This window comes from Lutjanus erythropterus, chromosome 10, assembly GCF_056507025.1.
Source record: "Lutjanus erythropterus isolate fLutEry1 chromosome 10, fLutEry1.hap2, whole genome shotgun sequence".
Taxonomy (NCBI): Eukaryota; Metazoa; Chordata; class Actinopteri; order Lutjaniformes; family Lutjanidae; genus Lutjanus; species Lutjanus erythropterus.
In genome coordinates this window covers 40,548,840-40,571,675 of record NC_139326.1, presented here as the reverse complement: position 1 = coordinate 40,571,675, position 22,836 = coordinate 40,548,840, and the positions used below count along the sequence as shown (strand labels likewise).

Here is a 22,836-nt window from a genome sequence, read left to right as displayed (position 1 = left end):
CTGATGGTAGCTCCGCAGTGAGCTGTAAGGAAACAAACACAGTGTTAGCAAAATCACATGATGAGTTGTTTGACCTCAATCATTATAAAATATAAACCCCATCCCCATTTTATGCAATTGATTACTGATTCTACTGTGTATTATAATATTGTAACACGCATGACCTAACAAGAGTTCATTTAATTCTTGCTACCACACTGTTTGGTATGACCACACTGCAGCAGCAGAACAATGACTTAACAACTTAACAAAGACAAGAGCAGAATAATGACTTAATATCACAAAATTAGTTAATATCTGATTTTTTTTTCTCAAAATAATGATGAACTTTCCCAAAGCAATGCCTATCTAAGTATCCAAATCATTATTTTGAGATACTAAGTCATTCATTTTTTCAGACACTAACTCGCTATTTCAAAGAAGATTCTCATGATCATGAGAAATTTTTCTTCACACTGGCTTAAACGGGCTTCCATACGTAGTTACTCAACAACGAAACGAACAGAAATCACGAGAAAGCTTCGTCATGTCACTCATGGCAAATCTAGTCAACACGTTACAACTGAATTAAATCTCTTCTTGAGTTGCTTCAACGCGTCAGGCTGTTGTCGGCGCATTATGGTGTTTTCAGATCTGCTTATTCAATCACATTTCTGTTAACACACACAGTTATTGTGGTGAGCAGAGGTGGAGGTAACAAGCCTCGCGCAGGTAACATGAATGAAGTTCCAGCTGCAGCTCCTTATCTTTGACGTGTTCAGCGATCACACAGCCGCACCTGCTACGCTTTAACGCGCCTGCAGTGAGAAAGACAAAAATAAAGTGGATGTTTTTTTTTACTGGACTTCCGCTGCCAACCTGAGGCTAACTGTAGCAGCAAAAAAAAAAAAAAAAACAGGAAATCAACTCTGACCTATTTAAAAAGGTTAGAACTATCAAAATATCCGAACGGCTATTTTAGAATTTATTGTCAAACTTGGAGCAGCAAATTTAAAGACCATGTGCTTGACGTTAAAACATGTATAATTGGACGGCAAGGCAGATTGTACAAAACATTAATACTGTGGTCACTCATTGGTAACAATATCGCCTGTAAAGTTGTAAAGTGACGGACTGTACTCAGGTGTGTCAGTTACCTGTCTGTCCCTGTGCACGGTTGTGAGCACTAGAACCAGAGCTGCTGCCAGCAGGAGAACCAGCGCCACCGCTGAAAACTTGGCCATTCGCCGCCGTCGTGTCTGTTTCTGCCCGGAAAGGTGAATTAAAGTATCTTGCCGGTATAATCCTGCCTCTCCTCCTTCTCCTGTTCCTCCTCCACAGCAGCAGCAGCAGCAGTCGTGTGCCTCCATGCCACCGCTGGTGTCCCACTCACGGATCAGCCGCCGGCTGCCGGCTGACATCTCCATTTATTAGCGCGCTGTCGCCCACGTTGAGAAGCACCGCATCGGGAAGGGAGTCTATTCAAGCGAGTTTCGCTGAGTGTCAGGACTCAAACACGAACTTCCTCTTTCTCACACGAGTTTGTCACACACACACCACAAACCTCCCATACACAAGACTGGATGAGAAAGTTGTTACTGTCCCTGGAGGAACGCCACAGACCCACCGCCCAACTCTCACTGAGACTAATGGGACAGCCCGTCAGTGCAGGCAGATGTTCCAGCTGCTCACCGAGACAGACACACGAACACATATATTTTCCCAGTGCCACTGAGTAAACTGAGGACCAGGCTTGGGAAGTAATGGATTATATTCAGTGGTGGAAAGAGTACTGAATATCTCTACTCAAGTACAAGTACTGTTACATTAGTACAATATTACTCAGTTACAAGTGAAAGTAACGGTGTTACAAAGATACAAAGAACTTCGCAAAAACTGAAATATATTTGAAATTTCTTAGATTACCCCCAGATTTCATAGTTAATTGTGTGATAATTAGCAAGTATGCTTTTCATGTAGTTGATGGTAATTACAAAGTAACATATTAAATTTGCAGCTAATTTAAAAAAAGTTCAAATATATGAAATCATAATTTAATTTATTTGAATTTGCATAAAAACGTCACTTACTAATTATAACATACTGTACTTATCATGAACTTTGTGGGTAATTTGCAGGTAAATTCACAGAAATTTCATGTTGCTTTGTAATTACCACCAATTACATGAAAATGGTACTACAAAAATACAGATGAAAGGTTTGGACGTTCATTCAACTTGTACTCAGTAGGCTTACTCAATTATGACTTCGAAAGTAACTAGGCAGATTATATGGTGTAATTAATACTTAAGTACAAGTAATAGTACAGACTTGAAAATCTACTCATAAAAGTTCAGGTACCCCTAAAAACAACTTTAGGTTTAGTTCAGGTTTAATACCTGAACTCCCAACCAGTCAGTCAGAACTGAAGAAGCTTCTTGGATGAGAGACGAAACATCTTCTTCTCTTCGAAGTCCAGTTGCCTACAACAACCCTTGCTACAAATACCATGACCTGGATGACTGAGAATCTTCACAGACATCTTTGAGTTATGGACAAAACAAGATATTTGAGGACGTCAGCTTCAGCTTTGATCGATGTTTTTCACCATTTTCTGACATTTTATGGACTAAACAACCAATCAGTTAATTGGGGGAATAATCAACCAATTAATCAATGATGAAAGTAATTGTTAATTGCAGTCCTTATATTAGATGAAACAATTTCACCATATTTTAAACTGAGGTAATCCAAAAGAAATTAAGTTACATTACTTAAATATTGGATCACATTATTGACTACATTTTTAACAGGTAATTAGCAACTGTATCAGATTACATTTTTAAATCCTTCCAAACCTTCTGACTAAGTGACATATTTTATGGATATTGTCACAGTTCTGCCCAGTTTCCCTTGACCCGTTCTCCATTCCCCCAGTTTCCCTCCTGTCCCTCTGCCCCAGTAAATTTCCACTCTCCCTGGCTCTGCTCCACTCTACCTGTCAGCCACTCCCACCTCATCAGCTCACCTCCACTCACCTGCTGGCACAGCTGCAGCTCATCCACAATCAGCCCTGTATATAAACCTCTCCTGCACGCTCACTCTTTGCCAGACTGTTCTTCAGTATACCCCTGCAAGAACACCCGTTACAGATATTCCATATTATGTTAATAAGGAATGGAATATATTATGGTAAACTCATCTCTGATGCAACATTCACAGAAAATCAAATTTTGAACAGGCATCCATACTTAATAGGCTTCTTTCTTCAACAAATTCAGTGTTTTCTTCCTCCTGATGCTTGGTGATTGTTGCTTGGTTGTTTTAACTGTGAACTTTTCTAATGCAGGATGAGACTGATCAACAGACAGTGACGGCTCTGTGAATACACCCTGTGTTCAGGTCTTAAACAGCAACCTAAATTTTAAAAACAAGTATTTCATTTAGTTTTATGCACAGAAATGAATGAAGTGCTGAGATGCAGGTCTACTGTATATCACTCATTGTTGAGAACAGAGGCAAAACTGTATTTTGAGGAGGTTTGATTTTTACTCTACAATTGTGTTGGAAAATATACCAATATATATAAAATATAACCCTTTTTGAAAAACAGTTTGCACTATTAAACAATCTGGTTCCGTCCAACAGGTCTACAGGTCAAACTCAATGGCTGTCTGATAGTAATGACACAGTCCTCTAAAGGGGAGGGGTGTGGGACAAAGGGACAATTGTGTTCATGTCCTTTTTGTTTGTTTATTTGTGTGTTTAATCTCAATCTATAGAATCAGGACAGATTTCTTTTTTTTTAATCACTGCTTCCTCATATGTTAGCTAAAGAACAGAACAGTCATTTGCCTCCAGTGTGGCGTAATCCAAACCACAATTACAGCCACACAGGCTTGTCACCGTACATTTCGAAAGAGTGTTATGCAAAGACAAAGCATCAGCTGAGTAAACACAAGTCACAAAAACGTCAGATTATACCATGTAGCAATACATCAGGACACTAAGTCTTAGAGACATGACATCCTGCAGGACAAACTTGTTCATCATCAAAAGGAAATCCTGGTGAAAACCTCCCAACTCCTGACTCAGAAGAATAACAAAACTTAAACTTGTTTTTCCAATTGTATGTCTTTGTTTTCATTTGCCTGTTTGTGATCAGATCACTTGATTGGCTACTAAATTGCAGATGAAAGGTTTGGATATACATTTAGTCAGTCACTACTCAGCTCTGATTTTGAAAGTAACTAAGTGGACTACATCTTGCAAAGCATACATAAAAGTATAAGTACCCCCAAAAACTACTTAATTACAATGATTTCAGTATTTGTAATTAGTTACTTCCACACTTGTCAAAGACAACTATGATAACAGACTCATATTAGATATTATATATACACAAGTGTGTTGGATGTTCAGTATCATTGTATTCATACCTTTATACCTTACACATTTAATCAAACTGGCCTTGGAGTCATGACTTCAATGACTGATCATTTGCTTAAAATATTTTAAATAAAATGAACATGAATGCATAATGCATAATTCTTTGACATGTGTCCGCTTCTATAAAAGCCATTCCTCCATGCTCCTGTAAGGAACATCATTCTCAAATTCTCACGACACCTTCGCAAGTCCCAAAAAAAAAAATCTAAAAAAACCCCAAAAAGTTAAGTTTACTGCATGAAGTGCAAGATATTTTGCTGATATCCAATATACAGTTTGGCTGATATTAATATATGCACATATGTCATCCACCTGATATTCAGGGTCATTCCAGAATCTGACACTACAAGTCTGTTCTCACATTCACCTGTCGAAGAAACAAACTGTTTCTGCACTCACCTTAAATCTGTCAACATCTAAATCTCACTATGCAACCCTGTGCTGTTGACTGATCAATACATCTATCTTGGGTCTTGAAAAGGATGAAGTTAGCATCAGAATAATAAGGGGAGGCTGCAGCAGTGAGATCATGGGCAGGGTGATGGCCAAATTGTTGCAGTATGGAATGGAGCAAAGGCAGAAAAAGAAGAGACAAGGACTTGTTATAACAAGATATTTTTGTGTTATAACGAGATATTTTCACATTATTACATCATAAACACAGTATAAAAACGTTATAACAGGAAACTTTTCTTGTTATCACCATGTACTATTTATATAAGGGATAATGTACAGTGTGCAGGTCATTATTGTGAAATAAACTCTGACAGGGTGATACTGGTCTTTAATAATCCTGAGATGGTTTAGATGGTTATTACATGGTCATTTACCAAAAAAACAATCAAAGATTTAACACAAAATATTAACTTTGAAAATGATTTCTGGTGCATTCAGCTAGGGTTGTGTTTATGAGATGAGCCCATTTGAATGCCAACCTCATGTTCAACATTGTGAACTAGAAGTTTTCTGTTTGCTCCAAGTTTATGACGCTCTATGTATATATATATATATATATATATATATATATATATATATATATATATATATATATATATATATATATATATATATATATATATATATATATATATATATATATATGTATATATCCAGAGAAGCAGTGAGTCAGTTCACTGAGATGTGCATGTGTGACGTCTGGACAGGGTGATGCTCTGATTGGTGGAATTTGCTGGAAGCTATAATGATTGGTCAAATTTGCAGAAAAGATGCATTGAGTTTGGACAAAATTGCAAGGTTGTGTAGAATTCATAGGACTTGGTGAATTTGCATGAATTGTTGCGATCGCAACATCACAACTTCCTGGAGGGACTGATAAATGGTGTGGGTCTGCTGTACAGAAATAACAGACCTTAGATTGCTGTAATTGACCAGTCAGAATCGAGTGTTTACCAAAGCCATGTAATAACCTGTTATAGCATGAAATGTTTTACATTACAATGTGATAACTTATATTGTTATTACCTGTTAACTTATTTTTTATATTGTTACATTATAACAATGTATGCCAATGTATTATAATGTGAAACATTTCACATTAGAGCAAAGTAAATATTATAGTGTTATAAAAACACAGGTTTCTTGTTATAACATGATGAATTATCTTGTTACAACCTGAAAAATGTCGTTATAACAATAAACTGTCATGGATTTTATCTCTTGCCCATATATCAACAGGGGAAAGTACACAGGAGTCCACCATGTCTTACGCTAAAACTGGTTTAATAATACTTAATCAATGTACTGCAAGGAAGTTAGCAGTGGTCATCCTGCAAAGAAATAAAGAGCAAATATGGTCGTGCGTAGAAGTAAACTCATGAAATAGCTCATTTTAACTGAAGTCATCTTTCCTCAAACCTACCCAAGTGTTCTAAACCTATCCTGATTTTAGCCACACATTATAAATAAGACAGAATGAGTGTTTACAAGGTGCACAATGAAGATGTGTACATGTACAAACCTTGTGAGATTTTCACAAATCAAGGGTTCCCTACTTGACAGGACCTGTAAACAGGAGAGGGTGGATGAATCTGCAGAAAAATATATAATAAAAACAGCAATCATTTAAAAATGTGTTTTTCTACTGTTACATCACTGGCGGCATATGTAGAGCACAGGGTGTGACAGTAGAAGTCTGTTCTCATATTCATCTGCGGAATCTGCTGTACTCACCATAAATCTCAGCTCAACATGTTCAGGCAGGATTTTCACATCAGCTTGTTTGGATGACTTAAGTTTGTTTGCGGAAAAAAACATATCAGACTAATTTTATCACAAGCATGCGTCTGGAGGGGATCTTTACAACAGAGCATTAGGGCCGAAATAAGGACTTTTTTTTGTTTGTTTTTTGAGACTAAAGTCAAAATATTGAGACTAAAGCCAAAATATTGGGACTAAAGTCAAAATATTGAGAAAAAAGTCAGGATATGAGAATAAAGTCAGGATATTGAGAATAAAAGTCAAAATATTGAAAATAAAAGTTGAAATATCTAGAATAAAATCACAATTTTGACAATGAAGTCATAATATCAAGAATAAAGTGAAACTGTCAAGAATAAAGTCAAAATATTGTGAATAAAGTTGAAATGGTCAGTGATTTCAGCTGAAGGGATGTGAGAAACACAAAGACAAACAGTTAAACCCATTTTTATTTGAGAGTTGCGCTCTGACTTTGGGGTCTTATTTACATGGTTTTATTCTTTGTTTGAAGTTGTGGGTGGTGCATTTTAGTCCTGCAGCTGTGTATATGGCAAAGTCCACTGAGAATAAGAAATAAAAATAAAAATACAAAAAGCTGTGGGCTGACTGCAACATCCCACCCCGCAGAGTGAGAGGTTGGGAGCTTGTTGAGTGACAGTGTACACACAGTATTCTACCTGTACAATAATAGTGCTACTATTCACATTCATCTGTACAATAATCATATTTACAGTGATCACATTAGGGAAAGAGCCAGTACCTGAGGAGTTAGTTCCATAATTAGCTTTACTCATTCACCGTGGTAAAATGAAGCGCACCCAACCAATGAGAGCCTAAACAACACAGAAAACGGTGTGAAGCTTTGAAGTACATCAATTTTACAGCAACTCATTGTTTTAGCTGATGCAACCTGTCGGCTGCTTTCACTCCAGAATAACAGTAGTAGACTACTGTTTATGTTTAGATATCATCTGAGTCACAGAAACCAACCTTAGACGTACTGTAAATGTGAAACATTTTTCGCTTAATGCTTTGTTCAACTTTTGCTGAGGTAGGCAGCAAAGAGCAGATTAGATTACAAAGAGATTATGGCGGTTTATGCGAGCCCGTTGTGAGTCACTACCCTGTAGTAGTGTCAAGTGGTGAGAGTTAATAAACGGTTAAGTTGTTGTCTTTTATCAGAAACACTCCTCTTAGATACTTCAGGTGAGCTGGCACGCTTGAACAAAAGACAGGGAGCTATAAACAAAAGATGAGGTCATTTAAACGCCGGTGCCAGCAGCCTTCGCCTTCCCCTACGACTCTGTCCAAAACACACAAACTATACATGAAAACATACTGGCCAATTCAAATTACCATTCGACAGCACGTAAGATAAAACACCATGAATAAACACGTCATACATGTGCAGCATTTCTCCCAAGAATGAAACATCAACCAATAAATAAGAACTGAATAAAAATTAATTAAATAACAATCATTGTCTCAGTTGAGGATCAGGTGATCCACTTATAACTTAAACAGTCACAAGTCCATTTTAAAAATATGTGAAATGCTAGGCTCCTGCAAGTCCTCTAACCAGTGTCAGGATCATTGTTTCAGCTGACAGGTGGATCCTTTGCACCTGTCTCACCTCACAGCCAATTTGCTCACTAATCTGCACGACGGCGCCCTCTGCAGGCATAACTCAAACAAAACACTTTTTTCTTTGGACCCATTTCACTGATTCCACACTAAAATCATATCAAAAAGGGAAAACGTTTCAAGTGGGAACTCTGCATCTCTGTTCCGTATCTTTGATGCCACCTGCTGATCTCACTGTCAGTTTTCTGAGTGTGGTGAAGAGCCGCAGAGCAGCGGGGAAAGAAGCAGTCATACATGAAGGAGCTTTGGATTTGGTACTTTCCAGCAGCTTTGTGTCATCTGTAACTCTAGGTGTCCAGTCTGGGGATGGATGGATGGATGGATGGAAGGATGGATGGATGGGGTGCTAAGCTTTGTAGCAGTTGCCCTGCGTGGTGAGTGCCAGCTGGCCATTGGGCGCCACCTCATTGGCCTCGTCCTCCAGCAGGCCTGACACGTCAGCGTTGGGGATGCTGTCATGGTAGCTGCTGAAGCTGATGTTGTCCTCTTTTAGCTCGATGGTCCAGAAGGGTGCGTTGAGCTTGCGGTTCTGGTACTCCCGGTAGGTGTACACACCTCCGACAAAGCCCAGCAGCAGCAGCACCACCAGGATGATGACGGCCAGGATGATGATGTTGAACTGCGTCCAGGAGACCTCCGTCAGGGCCGCTGTGGTGTTGTCGGTCGGGCTGCTCAGGCTGGTCAGCAGGGCTTGAGTGGTGGCCGCGGTGCTCAGCGCCGCGCTCATGTTGCTGCTAGACTTTGCAGCTGGGATTCCTCTCGCTGTGGTGGTGGAGGTCAAAGTGGTGCTGGTGGTGGGTGTAGAGGGGGAGGGTGTGCTCGATGTAGGGGCCTCTGTTGTGATTTGATCTGCTGGTGTGGGAACAAGTCGAGGGGCTGAGGAGAGAACATTAAAAACATCAGTTAACATTTAAAGATAATCAATAACACATCCAAATGTTTCCCCTTTACAAACAAGTGAACCATTCATGTACAAACAGATGAACAGCCTGAAATGTCTTAAGAAAAATAAATGCAATTTCAATAATCCGGATTCAGTCAGTCTGCTGTCATTACATGTGCACTGCATTGTACAAGATAGGAGCGTAATTTCCATGATGGGCGCATCATTGGAAATAGGATAGTTGTTTTTGATTCATGTCACATTTTTATTACTATACATAGAGGCTCTGTTTTTATATTTTTATTATTATCCCCACAGGAAGCCCTTCTGTGTGTGTGTGAGTGAGAGCATGTGTGTGTGTGTGTGTGATCACTGGAACCACAGTTTGTCTGGAGTTAATCTTGAATACCACTGGACTGATGAGCCTATGTTTTTTTTGTGCAAGGACCTCTGTGATTCTAGAAAAATCTAAAAATCCTTTTTTTCAATGACTTTTATCCCTTTATATATATATAGCCAGAGGATTTATGTTTTTAGGTCATCCCATTCTTGTAAGCACCTTGAAAGAATTTCTTCAAACTTGACACTAATGAACACTTGGACTCAAAGATGATCTAAATGGTCAGGGTGACCTCACTAAACACATTTTAGTTTTTAACTCAAGAATTCATCAGCTGATTATGTTTAAAAAAAATACATAAATATTTTATAGGATGAAATGATGAGGTGATGACATTTTATAATCAAAAGGTCAAAGGTCAACTTCACTGTGACATCGTAATGTTCAGCTCTCTATTTGTCCTCTGTCCTCCTCTATAAAAATAGTCTCTTAGTGAAGACAGCATGTTTCTGCACTTTACTGAGTGACCTCTGATAGTTTTGCACACTTCTATTTTATTGACGCATACTGTCTGTTGCACCATTTACTTTTATTAAACATGTTATACTTAACAATGCTTATTGATGTACCCTGTTCTCACAGTAGTGAGTAGTTAGTATTAGTATTGGTAGTAACTTTATCCCTTTTTTTATTGTATTGCTTCGTATTTTTCCTCCTCAATACCATCTTTTCTCCCCATCCCTTCATATCTCCTTTCTGTCTATTCAGATCACAGAGGAGAAGAGAGAGAAGTTTTATTTATGTATGTAGTAACTGAACAACAATATAATACAGTATATACTTCTTTCTGAATGTGTTTAACAATATTTTTCCCAATGTTCAGTATCTTTTTGTTCATTTTTTTTTTCCAGAGACATGATGTGTTCTGGTCTGGAGTCCATGGCTCCTATGCCCGTTGTAAAGTCATCCAGTGGGCCTGACTGAAGCCTTCACTGGTCCTTATGTTTGACACCCCTCTGATGGGCCAATACAGTGAAGGACTCCTGTCAGGAGACTCCAGGTTGTTGATGCATAACCAAAGTAACCAGTGACACCTTGTGGCAAAAAGACATAATTACATCTTAGTGAAGATACACCTGCTGTGTTCTTTTGTTTGACATTTGTAATCTTGTAAGTTACATTCAGTCAATCTGTTCTGTCACACAGTTGTTGTCTTTGTATAAAATATGTGAGATAATGTCCAACTGTCCTTTCTGAAAATGGTGATATATAAGCCAAATTCATTCACTCCCAGCTGCCTATGCATATAACAGACCACAGGAGTTGACTGGATGGTAAGATTGTCAAAAATATCTTTACTTTGATACTTTGTCAGTATCACATGTTTGAAATGAATCAATATCTGCTAATTGTAGCATCGAAAGTACTGAAGATATAAAAAAAATATCTAAGTTCTCATTCAAGATCTCAGTTCTGTTCAGTCTTTTTTGTTGTACTGCAGTTTTTACATCTAGAAAACACAATGCATTCCATTGTGGGACTGTTGAAGAATCAATGCTCTATTTTTTTATTCCAAAATGTCAATTTTGAGGATGCTATGTCGAGCATAAATTTGGACGCTCAAAAACTATACTGTAGTGCAGTACTGAGTAAATAGAGTGATTCAGGACAGCAACAGAGTTTTCAGGAGTCAGGAGTCAAAACTAGACACATACAGTCAACAAAAAACTAAACACAACAGTTTTGTTATTGTGTCCTTTTTCTGTACACACAAACGGTTTATTTCTCTCAAATCTTCTTCACAAAGTTGTTCAAATCAGTGTTGCTGAGCACTTCGTATTTGACAGGTGTTGCTGGTTAAACAGGTGTAGTTTGGACTGGTCACAATAAAAGGACACTGTGTAATGTGATGTTTGATCACACAACGTGCTGACACAGATATCACACATTCTGAGGTAGTGTTCAGTTGTACTTCTGACTGCAGGAATGTCCACCAGAGCTGCTGTCTGTGTATTCAATGCTCATTTCACTACCATCAACCGTCTCCAGTGTTGTTTCTGAGGATTTGGCAGTACAGACTCCAGCTCAGGACCTCCAGCGTCCTCACCTGCAGGCTGGTCTGAGAACTGCCACCTGACTGCAGCGCGACGTCCTAACCGACTTGAGTGGGCAAATGATCACCTATGATGGCGTCTTTGGTACTTTGGAAAAGTGTTCTTTTCATGGATGAATCCCAGTTTACACTGTACCCAGCAGATGGCAGACAGCGTGAGGCGTTGTGTGGGCGAGCATAAAAATGCAGACCAAAAAAAAAAACAACATATCTGTAGCTCTGTGTTCAGTAATCATGCTTCAGTGCATGTTAAATGTCCTTTTTGAAAGATCAAACATCACATTTTACAATGTTCTTTTATTGTGACCAGTCACAGACTCACCGGAACAGTAAACAGCATCTCTATACATCACAGCTGTCAGATGGATGGATTATCTTGGCTCACTAACACAGATTTGAGCACATTTGTGAACATATTTTAAGAAAATAAGCCTTAATTTCTTCATAGTAGAGCTGCAACACTTAATTGGTTATTAAATTGTTATTAAATTAATCACCTATTATTTTAATAAGCAATTGATCGGTTCTAAGTATTTTTTTAAGAAAAGTGAATATCTGCATGATTGTGACGGGATTAATTAATCAATTAATCAAGAAAATGATGGACAGATTAATGGACAATGAAAGTAATCATTAGTTGCAGCTCTAGTTCACAGAAGATTTTTTTTCTTCAACTCATGAAAAATCATCAAACACAAAAGTGTAATATTTTAGTTGAGAGTACTTTTGTTCCAGGGCCCTGATACTGTCTATGACCCATGACTGTTAATATTATTAGCTCCTCTAGATTTTTATTTTTGTATTTGTTGATACACTGATCCACCTGTGCTTTTCCTGCTATGTCAAGTCAAAGTGCCTGCTGGAAAAAAACTCTATTACTTTTTGTATTTGTGTTCTGAGCTACTGCCAGAATAAATTTCTGGCATCAGTCTGACAGTTAGTGGCAGCGCTCTCTATGACACCTATGTCTTTAATGCTCCATAACGCATTAGAAACATATAATTATGGTTATAAGCACTCTTAAATATTTCTAATATTTTATAACAGTAATCACATCACATTATAACCATTTTATAATGATTTAGAAATACCAAAGTGTTTTTATAATATAATTCCCATACTGTAGTTGTAACATGTTACAACCATTTTATGATGCGGTATAATAACTGTTATAATATACATTATAATGTGATTATAATGCATTATAAAATTATTATAATGTATTACAACTACATGTTTCGGGGGGTGAAAATGACATTAGTGAAATGTAAATGTCCATAATTCAATTATCATCAAAATATTGTGTCAAACTGGAGAATGTGATGTCTGTTATGACCCATTCAATGATGTTAAATGTCTTTTTTCACTTAATTTAAAGCAGACAGTGACCACTTATAGTGACTTATAACCAGGTTGCAATGTATTATAGAGTGTAGCACATTACACCAATAATATAAATTATATACATGTTTATAATGCATTATAATGCATTACAGACAATAATCTTTCCTCACAAACAGTTTGACAAACTGTATACTGCGGTTTGGTCTTACTTGGACGGGTGCAGTTATGTGCTTTGGCGTCCCCGGTGAAGCCCGGGGCACAGAGCTGGCACTGGGGCCCTGTGGTGGTGTTGATGCAGCGGAGGCAGTGGCCGGTGTCGGGGTGACAGAGCTGGGCAGGGCCCTGAGGGTCTGCATTCCCACTGCAGTCACACGGAACACAGATCCCTGTCGCTTTGTAGAAGCCGGCGCTGCACTGGTCACACTGTGGGCCGCCGTACCGAGGAAGGCACTGGTCACATGCCGGAGAGCCACTGGGGTCTGCACAGGAACACACAGATACACATTAGCTCCTGACCTGAGATAATAATGTAGCTCACAAAACTGGATTTTAAGGAGGTTTTGATTTTGACTCTTCAGTCTCCTCCTAGTAATTAAATTTTTTATTAAATATAAATGTCAACTTGGGCAGCCATTTTATTTTTTTTAAGTGTCTCAGAGTTCTCTTAATGATAATCAAAATACACATTTTTAAAACATAATTCTTATTTATCTTTGATTTAGAAGGACTGCAGAGTTGATATGTTATGGTTGAGACACATCTGATAGAAATATTATTGAATGAATTTAATGATTATATGATTATAATAGCACATTTTTACATCTGTTATCAGTAGATATTGTTAGTTTTAGATTTTGGAGCTTTTAACACATTTTGAAATTGTTAGAAGTTGTGAATTCTGGCTGTTTTCTGACACAGAGCAAAGTTTAGAAATTAAAAACATTAAAGAAAACCAAAACATGTCAGAAATTATATAATAGATATCCCAAAATTAGAATTAGATTTACAGTGTTTGTATTAATAGTTTAATTAATAAAGTTTTTCTTAGTAGGACATGATTCATCCCAATTCTCATGAGTGGGTGAACTACAAGGCTCTGCATATGTAAACTTGTAGGCCTTAAAAATGACTTTCCGGAACCAATGCCCTGCTGCTTTGTGTTCATCTGGGAGTATACATGTTACATAACCTGAACAGTTGGATTTCAGACAGATCTGCAGTGAATTCCTCCAAAAGCAAATACACAAATCAGAAAATGCATCCTGCTACACTCCAGCCAAGTAACTATCTGCTATGTTCTAGATTATTCATCCACATGTATAACTATCCCTGTTCAAAATGCACCTCTCAAAACTCACCCTTAACCTCCAGTATAGTCAATATATATAACAAATACTATCTAGCTGTAAAGTAATTGATTTTATTTGCTATTTTGTAAAAGGTAGATTAAATGTTCAATTATAGCCTTTTGTGTGTGATTAATATAAAATAATCTGAATATGCATACAGCTCTCTTCAGCTGGACAATCCCACATGAAACAGCTCACACTGTGCCACCAGGTGGCTCAAAATGACAGCATATGGATCTGGAGAGAGACCTGTTCTATCATATGTTTTCTGTGGAGTATTCTTTCAAATATTTACTTTTCTAATACCTAGAGTCTGTACTCATGGGTCTGTGAGTAATTGTGATGAGTATCTGCACTGAACATAATAAGATCTAAAGGTGAAGCACAGCTGTGAAAGGCTCAGCTGGACTTCGAATGATGACCATCGTTCTTCATCAGCGGCACATGCATGACGTTTGTAAGGCTCAGCTTTCTCCTGCAGCCTCCGGTCCCCAGTAATATGAAGCCACAACAAACAGGAACTACAGTATAACTGTACACCAGCCTCACCAGCAGTGTGTTCCCAGGAAGAAACTTCTCAGTAAACTGCGTCTTATTTACAACTGACAAGTAACAGATATTAGCTTTAAGTCCTGTTGTAGAGTCCTGAATCAATTCTTCCAAAGCCTTCACTATCCTGCTTATTTTATAGCTACTTAACAGTCTGAGGCTTTCCTGTTATTTTAGAGCACACTGTGCATTGCAAAAGATAATATAATGGTAATAAAAATGCAGATGAAGAAATAGCTGCCAAAGTGCCAGAATTATTCAAAGTCAGTGTTTTTCTAATGTTTTTTTTTTTCTAAAAAGAAAAAGCTTTTATACATTTAAATTGTTTCAAGTTGTTTTAATTTACCTAAAAATTAAAACTCAGTCAGTATCTACTCATCCTCATGCTGATTGAAGGTTGGGTTTAGTTTTTCAGTCCACAAAACACTGCTGGAGTTTCACAGGAAAACAGTGTTACAGAACCTCCCAAACAATGGAAGTGAATGGTGACCAGTTTTTAAATGTAAAAAAACACCAGAATAAAAACATAAAATGCCTCCATACTGCTCATCTGGTGTAATCCAAGTCTCCTAAAGCCCCAACATACCAAGTTGACTTAAAAGACAATTTTAACCATGCTTTTAGCCTGAATCTTCACTGTAGATCTTTAGCTTGGAGCCACGTTCACATGCACACTGTCTGAACTGGGTGTGTGTGGTGTGACAGTGTGCAAGTGGAATGCTGGGGCTTTAGGAGATTTGGATTACACCAGACCAGCACAATGGAGGCATTTTATGTTTTTTTCCAGTTGTTTTTTGTTTGAAAACTGGTCACCATTCACTTCCATTGTTTGGGAGATTCTACAGGGTTGTTTTCGGGGTTGCGAAACTCCAGCAGTGTTTAATGGACTAACAAAATAAATCCGATGCTCAATCAGCATGAGGATGAGTAGACAATGACTAAATTTTCATTTTTGGGAATGAGTGTAACTGTATTGTTTTTTCAGTATACAGATGTTGCAGAAGCTACTGATGTGTTTTCCCGTTTTGCTTCAATTTGCATCAGTAATAGTCCACACTAATAATAACTACAAAGACAATGACAAAGATGTTTGTATGGTAGTTTATAATAGTGTATTATTGTATAGTCAGCTACTAGATTAAACAATTATTAGATTATTAGATCAACAGAAAATTAATCAGCAGCTGTTTGATGGAGTAAGTGTATAAAGTAAGTTTTCCAGCAAAAGACACCAAACATTCTCTAATTCAAACTGGTAAATTGTGAGGATTTGGTGCTTTTCTCTAATCCAGTGTTTCTCAAACTTATTACACTGTGTACCACCTCACAAAGTACTGAGCTCTTCAAGTACCACCACATTGTTTTGCACAATTTAGTGCTATTAGGTCATCCACTTCATTCTCCTGTTGATCTGAACCTTGTTTTTCATAATAGTTCCTGTTGTCAAGCATTTATTTATCTTCATTTTACCTTGCTATTCCAATTTAGCTTGTAAATACCAGGGATCATGGATGACGTATGATTGTGACTACTTAGCAAACTGATACAAAAATACAAATGAAAAAAATCCTTTAAAAATCTGTAGCATTTGGATAGTATCATATGTTTTTAAATGAATTTATTAAGTAGCAGTGGTACTCGTACCAAAGTTTGAGAATCTAGGCTCTAACCTATGTGATAGCAAACTGTGAAGACAGTATTTTAACTTAACATTTCCTTGATCTCTGATAACACATTGTGGTCATTTTATGATTTATTATAGTAAATAAAATACAAATCTCTCCTTAAATGTGTAGTTCAATCTGTATTCCAGAAAGAACAGCACTTTAACTACACAGGTAACCTGCAGATCATGTTACTGCATAAATCTTATCACCGTTTACATCTCTAAAGACTGACACTGGTTTAAAATGTAGCATTTTATTTGGATTGAAGCATCAGTACACCTGGAGCAAACTTATGAACCTATAAATTATACAGTTTTCAAGTACAACGTGAAAATGAAGGCATCCATCCAGAGCAGACCAGATGTCTCTCTCCCCTGTCATGTCCTCCAGCTCCTCCTGGGGAATTTCAAGGTGTTCCCAGGCCAGATGGGACACAGTATAATCCCTGCAGCATGTTTTGAATCTGGCCTGAGGTCCCCTCCCAGTGGGACGTACCCAAAATACCTCACAGGGGTGCATTCAGGATGCCCGAAGTTTAAAAGTTCATTTTTTATTCTACAACAGGGCTGTACAATAAAATGAAAGCTGTAGTCCTTTTGTTTGACTCACAACTCCCGCCTCTAAAAACAGCAAACAATATTATTTATGGTGGCTGTTGAAGGGAAGAGCTCAGAGAATATTTTCCTGTGAAACAGATGGACTTTCAAAGATCCTTATGTTGAGGTAAAAACAAAACATAGCCACTTCAGCTCAGTTTGATTAGGGAGACTGAGGCCCTGTCCTGGAGCCATGCCTGGCTGGGAGAATAACTTTAACCATTACAGAAAAGATGGAACAGCCTCAGTATGGACTCACCGATCACAGGAAATGGAATAAGGATGCAGTGCACTATCAGTGGACGAACACACAGACTCAACTAATTTGGTGTACTGGTGTGGAAATAACACAACTATTTGTTACTACAAAATTTCAAAAGAAAACATGAGATCACTGAAAAGTAATCTAAAATAAGTTTTGTCTTTCCTGTATTTTTGTCTTCATATCAACCTGCTATGTAATAATGATCATGCACATAACACACACATATGACATGTATGATTACTGGTAGTTATAAGCAAAACTGAGATGGCAACAAAGTTAGTGGAGGTAAAATGAAGAGACGTTAAACGTTGCACCAAATAGCGCAAAACAGTAAGGTGGTATTTGGAGAGCTCAATATTTTCTGAGGTGGTACACGGCATAAAAAGTTTAAGAAACACTAATCTAAAACATACTATAGAAGTTGCAACAGTTTTTATTGATGGGAAATAAATAAAAAATACAAAATGAAATGAATTCATTAAAACAGGGAACAGAATAATTATTTGGAGGTAGAAAAGAAATAATTGGCTGGTCATTTCTGTTCTGTATCTAATCAATTAATGATGAGTAGTGGAATCGTGAAAATATTATCACATGTGACTTTATCTTGAGATGACTTCATCCAACTACAAAAACAGTGCAAAGCAGCCACATGATTTTATTCAAATGCCCGTTAGCCACCACCAACTGAACATAATCTTAATTTAGCCCACTGATGTGTCGCTATATGTAGTGTCAAAGTCTTATTATTTTGTTTTTATTCGTTGTTGTATGGGTTATTAAGTATTTAAAAACAGCAAGAATTTTCTAAGCTGGCTAATTTCATATTAATACACACAGAATTGCTGGCTAGACACAATCATACATGTTACAATGACTTCTATCACCAGCAGCTCAGTTTTTATGTTGCTGTTAGTTTGTTATTACACAAATACTGACATAACCAATGAAATGTCAGGAAGGTATGAAGGTATGACAAATCACACACAAGCCAAGCCTAGTATTTATATTTGTGTACAAGTTACAGAAACATTTGATTATTTAGACATTCTATGTTGTTGGTCATTGTTGCTTTCATCTATCTATGTATACCTACAGTATATATACACATATTTGCATGTGTAAATAGTTGTAGTTTCATGTTTATTTTTACCTGTTAGAGCTTTTCACACTGCACTTAGCTCAGGGCTAAAAGCATTCAGGATATGGGTGTTTTCATATGAGGTACAGTTGCTTTTTTATCTTGCCTGAGTCAAATGCCCGGCCTCTCCACTCCTCTGCTGCTCAGCTAACATTATGTTATTCTGTACCTGAATTCACTTGAACAATCATTTACACAACATTTGTTTATGTTGTTGCTATAGCAGTCCACTTCCTTGTTTTGGTACCTAGTTTCCACACCTGATGCAGAACCTACCTGAGTACATATGAACCACTCTTGAGACGAGGGCTGATTAGTTGCTTATTAACTGACTATTAAATTGTATTAAATTTGATCATTGATTAATCAAGTAATTAACTTTTTCAAATATGAATATTTCTTTACTCCTCTCTGACAGTAAACTGAATATCTTTGGGTTGTGGACAAAACAAGACATTTGAGGACGTCATCTTGGACTTTGGGAAGCACTGACTGACTTGTTGTGGACCAAACAACTAATTGATTAATCAACAAAATAAGCAACAGATTAATCAATTATGAAAATCATTATTAGTTGCAGCCCAACTTGAGACCACAGATCAACAAACTGTGTCCACATATGGTACAGTGTTCCCACTTATAAAACAAACTGGACCTTTTGGGCTGTGCTCAGATCCCGGTCCGGCTCCATGATGTGAAAGCCCTCTAAGGGAGCTGTTAGCTCCAGGTTACTAAAGTTTTAAGACTTGCACAATCCTGGCATAATCCAAAGTAGACTAACCCCAACTTTGGACCAAACATCTATGTCCACCAAGATCTAGCCCAGATTTCTCTTATGATTCACAGGAGGGGTGAATTTGAGGGAAATCTGAAACTCCTGTAATGTAGGCCCACGCAGATCATATAGCCCTGGGCTTAGATTAAATCTTGGTTAAATAAGCATATGTTAAAAGGGGCTAAGTTGTCCCCTGGTTAACCTCTTAGCCCAGGGCCTAGCCAGTGTGAGAAGTCCTGAAGAAAGCTTATATTAGCCTAGGGCTCGCCCTGCCTTGGAGAAGGTTTATTTGCAGGGTTATCCCCCTGAAAATCGACTAAACACAGAGCTAAAGTGTGAAATGGCATTTAAGGCTTTTAAAGACTAATCAGACAGCATTAGTCATGTGTTCCAACAGACATGAAACCCCAGGCTAGTAGAAGTACAGTGTGAATTCTATAGTAGTGGGCTCAGGCTAACCCTGGGTTAATAATGTGTGTGAAAATTGGCTAAGTTATCTCAGGACAACCCTCAGCCAGTGTGAAAAGTCCTCGAGCACAATCCTGGCACACTCCAGTGTTGGCTAACCCCTATTTTAGCATAAGGCTGGCCCTGCTCTGAAGAAGAGTTATCAGTTATCAAAATCAACTAAACACAGGGCAAAAAAGTGACTGTGTGAATTGGGACTAATGACTGTTAAAGCATGTTACTACAGACATTTAATCCAGGGCTAGTAGACATGCAGTGTGAATCGTACAGGGGTGTGGTTAACCCTGGGTTAAAAATGTGTGTGTGAAAAGTTATCCCAGGGTCAACTCTTAGCCCAGGGCTAAGGATAGCCCTCACCCAGCGTGAAAAGTCCTTAAGAAAGCTTTCATACTCCATTAGCAAACTCCAATGTGGACTAACCCCAACTTTAGCCTAGGGCTGACCCTGCTCTGATGAAAGGTTATCATCAAATTTGCAGGGATATCCCCTGAAAATCGACTAAACACAGGGCTAAAAGGTGCCAGTCACATGTCATTCTAGAATGTAAACATTAATCGCGTGTTCCTACAGACATTAAACCCAGGGATAGTAGAAGTGCAGTATGAATCGTATAGCCCTGGGCTGAGGTTAACTCAGGGTTAACAATGTGTGTGTGAAAAGGGAATAAATTATCTGAGGGCTATCCTTAGCTGCAGCGTGAAAAGCCCTTTTGTTCAGCTTTTAGCTGCATATCTGTTTCTATCTATCTTCTTGTTCTTGGAACTGTGTGTAACATTGAAAGCACAAAAAATAACTCAACTCATTACATAAAGTACTTAACCAATAAACCTGATTCTGAGAACAAATTTCTGTTAATTAGCCTCAGCTGCAGCTCTGTGGACCAACTGATGCTCTGCATTCAGACTCCAGTCTTCACCACACCAGAGCCCTCAGTGTTGAATGATTTAGACACAGATCGCTGCCTTCCAATGGCCTAGATGTTGGTCTCTATCTAGTGTGGTCATGTGACTGTGTTGTATTCCAGCACGGAGCAGGCTGCTCCTGATAAGCTTGATTTAACCTCTGCTGGGGGTTCAAAGGCAGTGGCCTGCTGGGTTATATAACCACAAGGAAACATGAGCTGCTCTGCACAGGGCCAGAGGACCTGACCTGCCTGTTTACCATCGTCTGCTGTCAGACACACATACACAGACCTGCTAACTGCTGACCAGGTAGACACTGTCTGACACATACACTTCAAAAATGAAGACAACAGAGTAAAGTGGAACTAAAGGACACCTAAGAATATTTGATGAGGTTCAGGGTAAAGTGAATGAGCCCAGCCAGCCCGTTCCACTGAGTAAAGATAAAATCATACATGGCTGATTGAACATGTGTGACCCACATTCTGAACTGGTGCAGTGCTCCATTTCACCTCTGTGTGTGTCAGTGGAGGGAGATTCATTTACTGCAACAGGCCCCATCAGCACATTTAGAAAGCATCTATCCTCCGCTGTGGAGCCATGATACTGCATTGTGGCATCTTCTCATTTGTCACTGTTGCCAGGGCAACCTCTACTTGGAGGCTGCTTCACTTTTCCAGCTCCAGGGTTGATTCCAAAACATCCTCCACAGCCACACACACAGCTGAACACAAGAGCAGCTCTCTGTGGACATCGTCCTGAGCATCACGTCATCTCTAAGGCCGCTCTTCCTACTGTGTTTCTGTCTAAACACAGAGCGTGATGCTGCCTGCCCATCCCCCCTAGTCTGTTGCTGCCTGACTGCTGCTGAAATGTCCCAGCTGTGTTCATGCTGTCCCAGCTCAGCTCAGCCTGGTCCATGTCCTTTCCCCTCCCTCCTACGTTGTGTAACCTCTTTTGCGGCCCCTGGCAGGGGCAAACATAACCTGACAGCCTAAGTGCATCCATACATGGCTGTTGCCATGCAGGCTGCTGCCAATGGGGGGGGCAGGGGGCGTCAGGACACAGCAGCGCTGGCGATGATTGGTCCAGAAAGGGGAAGGTGAGAGAACGTGATGAGGAATAAGTGAGTAGAGTGAACACAGTGATGTAATGCTGACTGAAAACCTCAATAGACAGTTTGCAGAGAGAGTTCAAGAGGTGTCTGACGTGGATAAGCTGTGATCTAAGCCTCTGTGTCATGGTGTGAACTCAAAGCATGAAAGGCTGATGACACGCACAACATGTCAGGCTATGGCTCCTGGCCACAACGTCATTAAGGTTTGGAACTGGAGTTAATCTCTTTTGGACTGATCGACCTATTAGCATAAATAAACCAGGTAACATGATATTCTTTTACACCAGCAAAACTGCATGACAAGGTTTGGTTTAGACATGAAACAAGTAGTCTATTAATATGTTAGCCATTCAAAAGTTAATCAGCAACTATTTTGATAATTGATTCATTTCAGTACATTCGGAAGCAAAAAGCTGAACATTTCTAGTCTGGCAACAGTAAACTAATTTTCGAGGGCCCTTATCAACACATGCAGGCCAAAATGCTTCTGGATGCAATCAGATAGATGTGCAACCAGTCAGAGCAATGAAACGTGATATAACCATGATTGGTCTCTTTCTAAGCAGGGCACAGAATGGCCTTATTACAAAAGTCATGTATTACAGCTAAATGGCACACTAAAATGTGTTTCTGAAAACATTTGAGGCGAGAAATAGACATTGAAGGAACAGAATCTTGATCCATATTTTATTAGCGCCTAGACTGATTGATTGACTGATATTTTTATTATTGTGCCATGCACAAACAATGTGCCCAGCCTTAGACCTGAAACCAGTCAGAACAGTGAACACATAATGTAGAACTTTTCAGATGAGGACCTGTGATGATCCTCTGTCAATAATCATACAGAGCCCACCCAATATTAAATATGGCTGTGACTGGCCTGAACAGATCCAAGGAAGGCCTGGGCAATAAAACGATATATATCTATCAGTGATAGACATGTCATCAATAGCAATAAGAATGTAGTTCAATAGTTTGACCTGAGTGCATTAAATGCAATGAAAGCACATAAAGAACATGCTCCGGCTCATAAAC

The 22,836-nt window shown here is 38.6% G+C and overlaps 1 protein-coding gene across 1 annotated transcript in view; it reads right to left on the bottom strand.

Moving 5' to 3' along the window:
- Positions 1-7,076: 7,076 nt before the first annotated feature.
- Positions 7,077-22,836, bottom strand: part of LOC146320890 (multiple epidermal growth factor-like domains protein 9) — a 52,620-nt gene continuing 36,860 nt past the window's right edge. Inside the window, exons 5-6 of the mRNA XM_084729321.1 lie at positions 13,179-13,448; positions 7,077-9,165 (exon numbers count right to left, since the gene is read on the bottom strand). Of these exons, the coding sequence (XP_084585447.1) occupies positions 8,636-9,165; positions 13,179-13,448 (800 nt within the window). The 3' untranslated portion in view covers positions 7,077-8,635. The remainder of the gene's footprint in view (positions 9,166-13,178; positions 13,449-22,836) is intronic.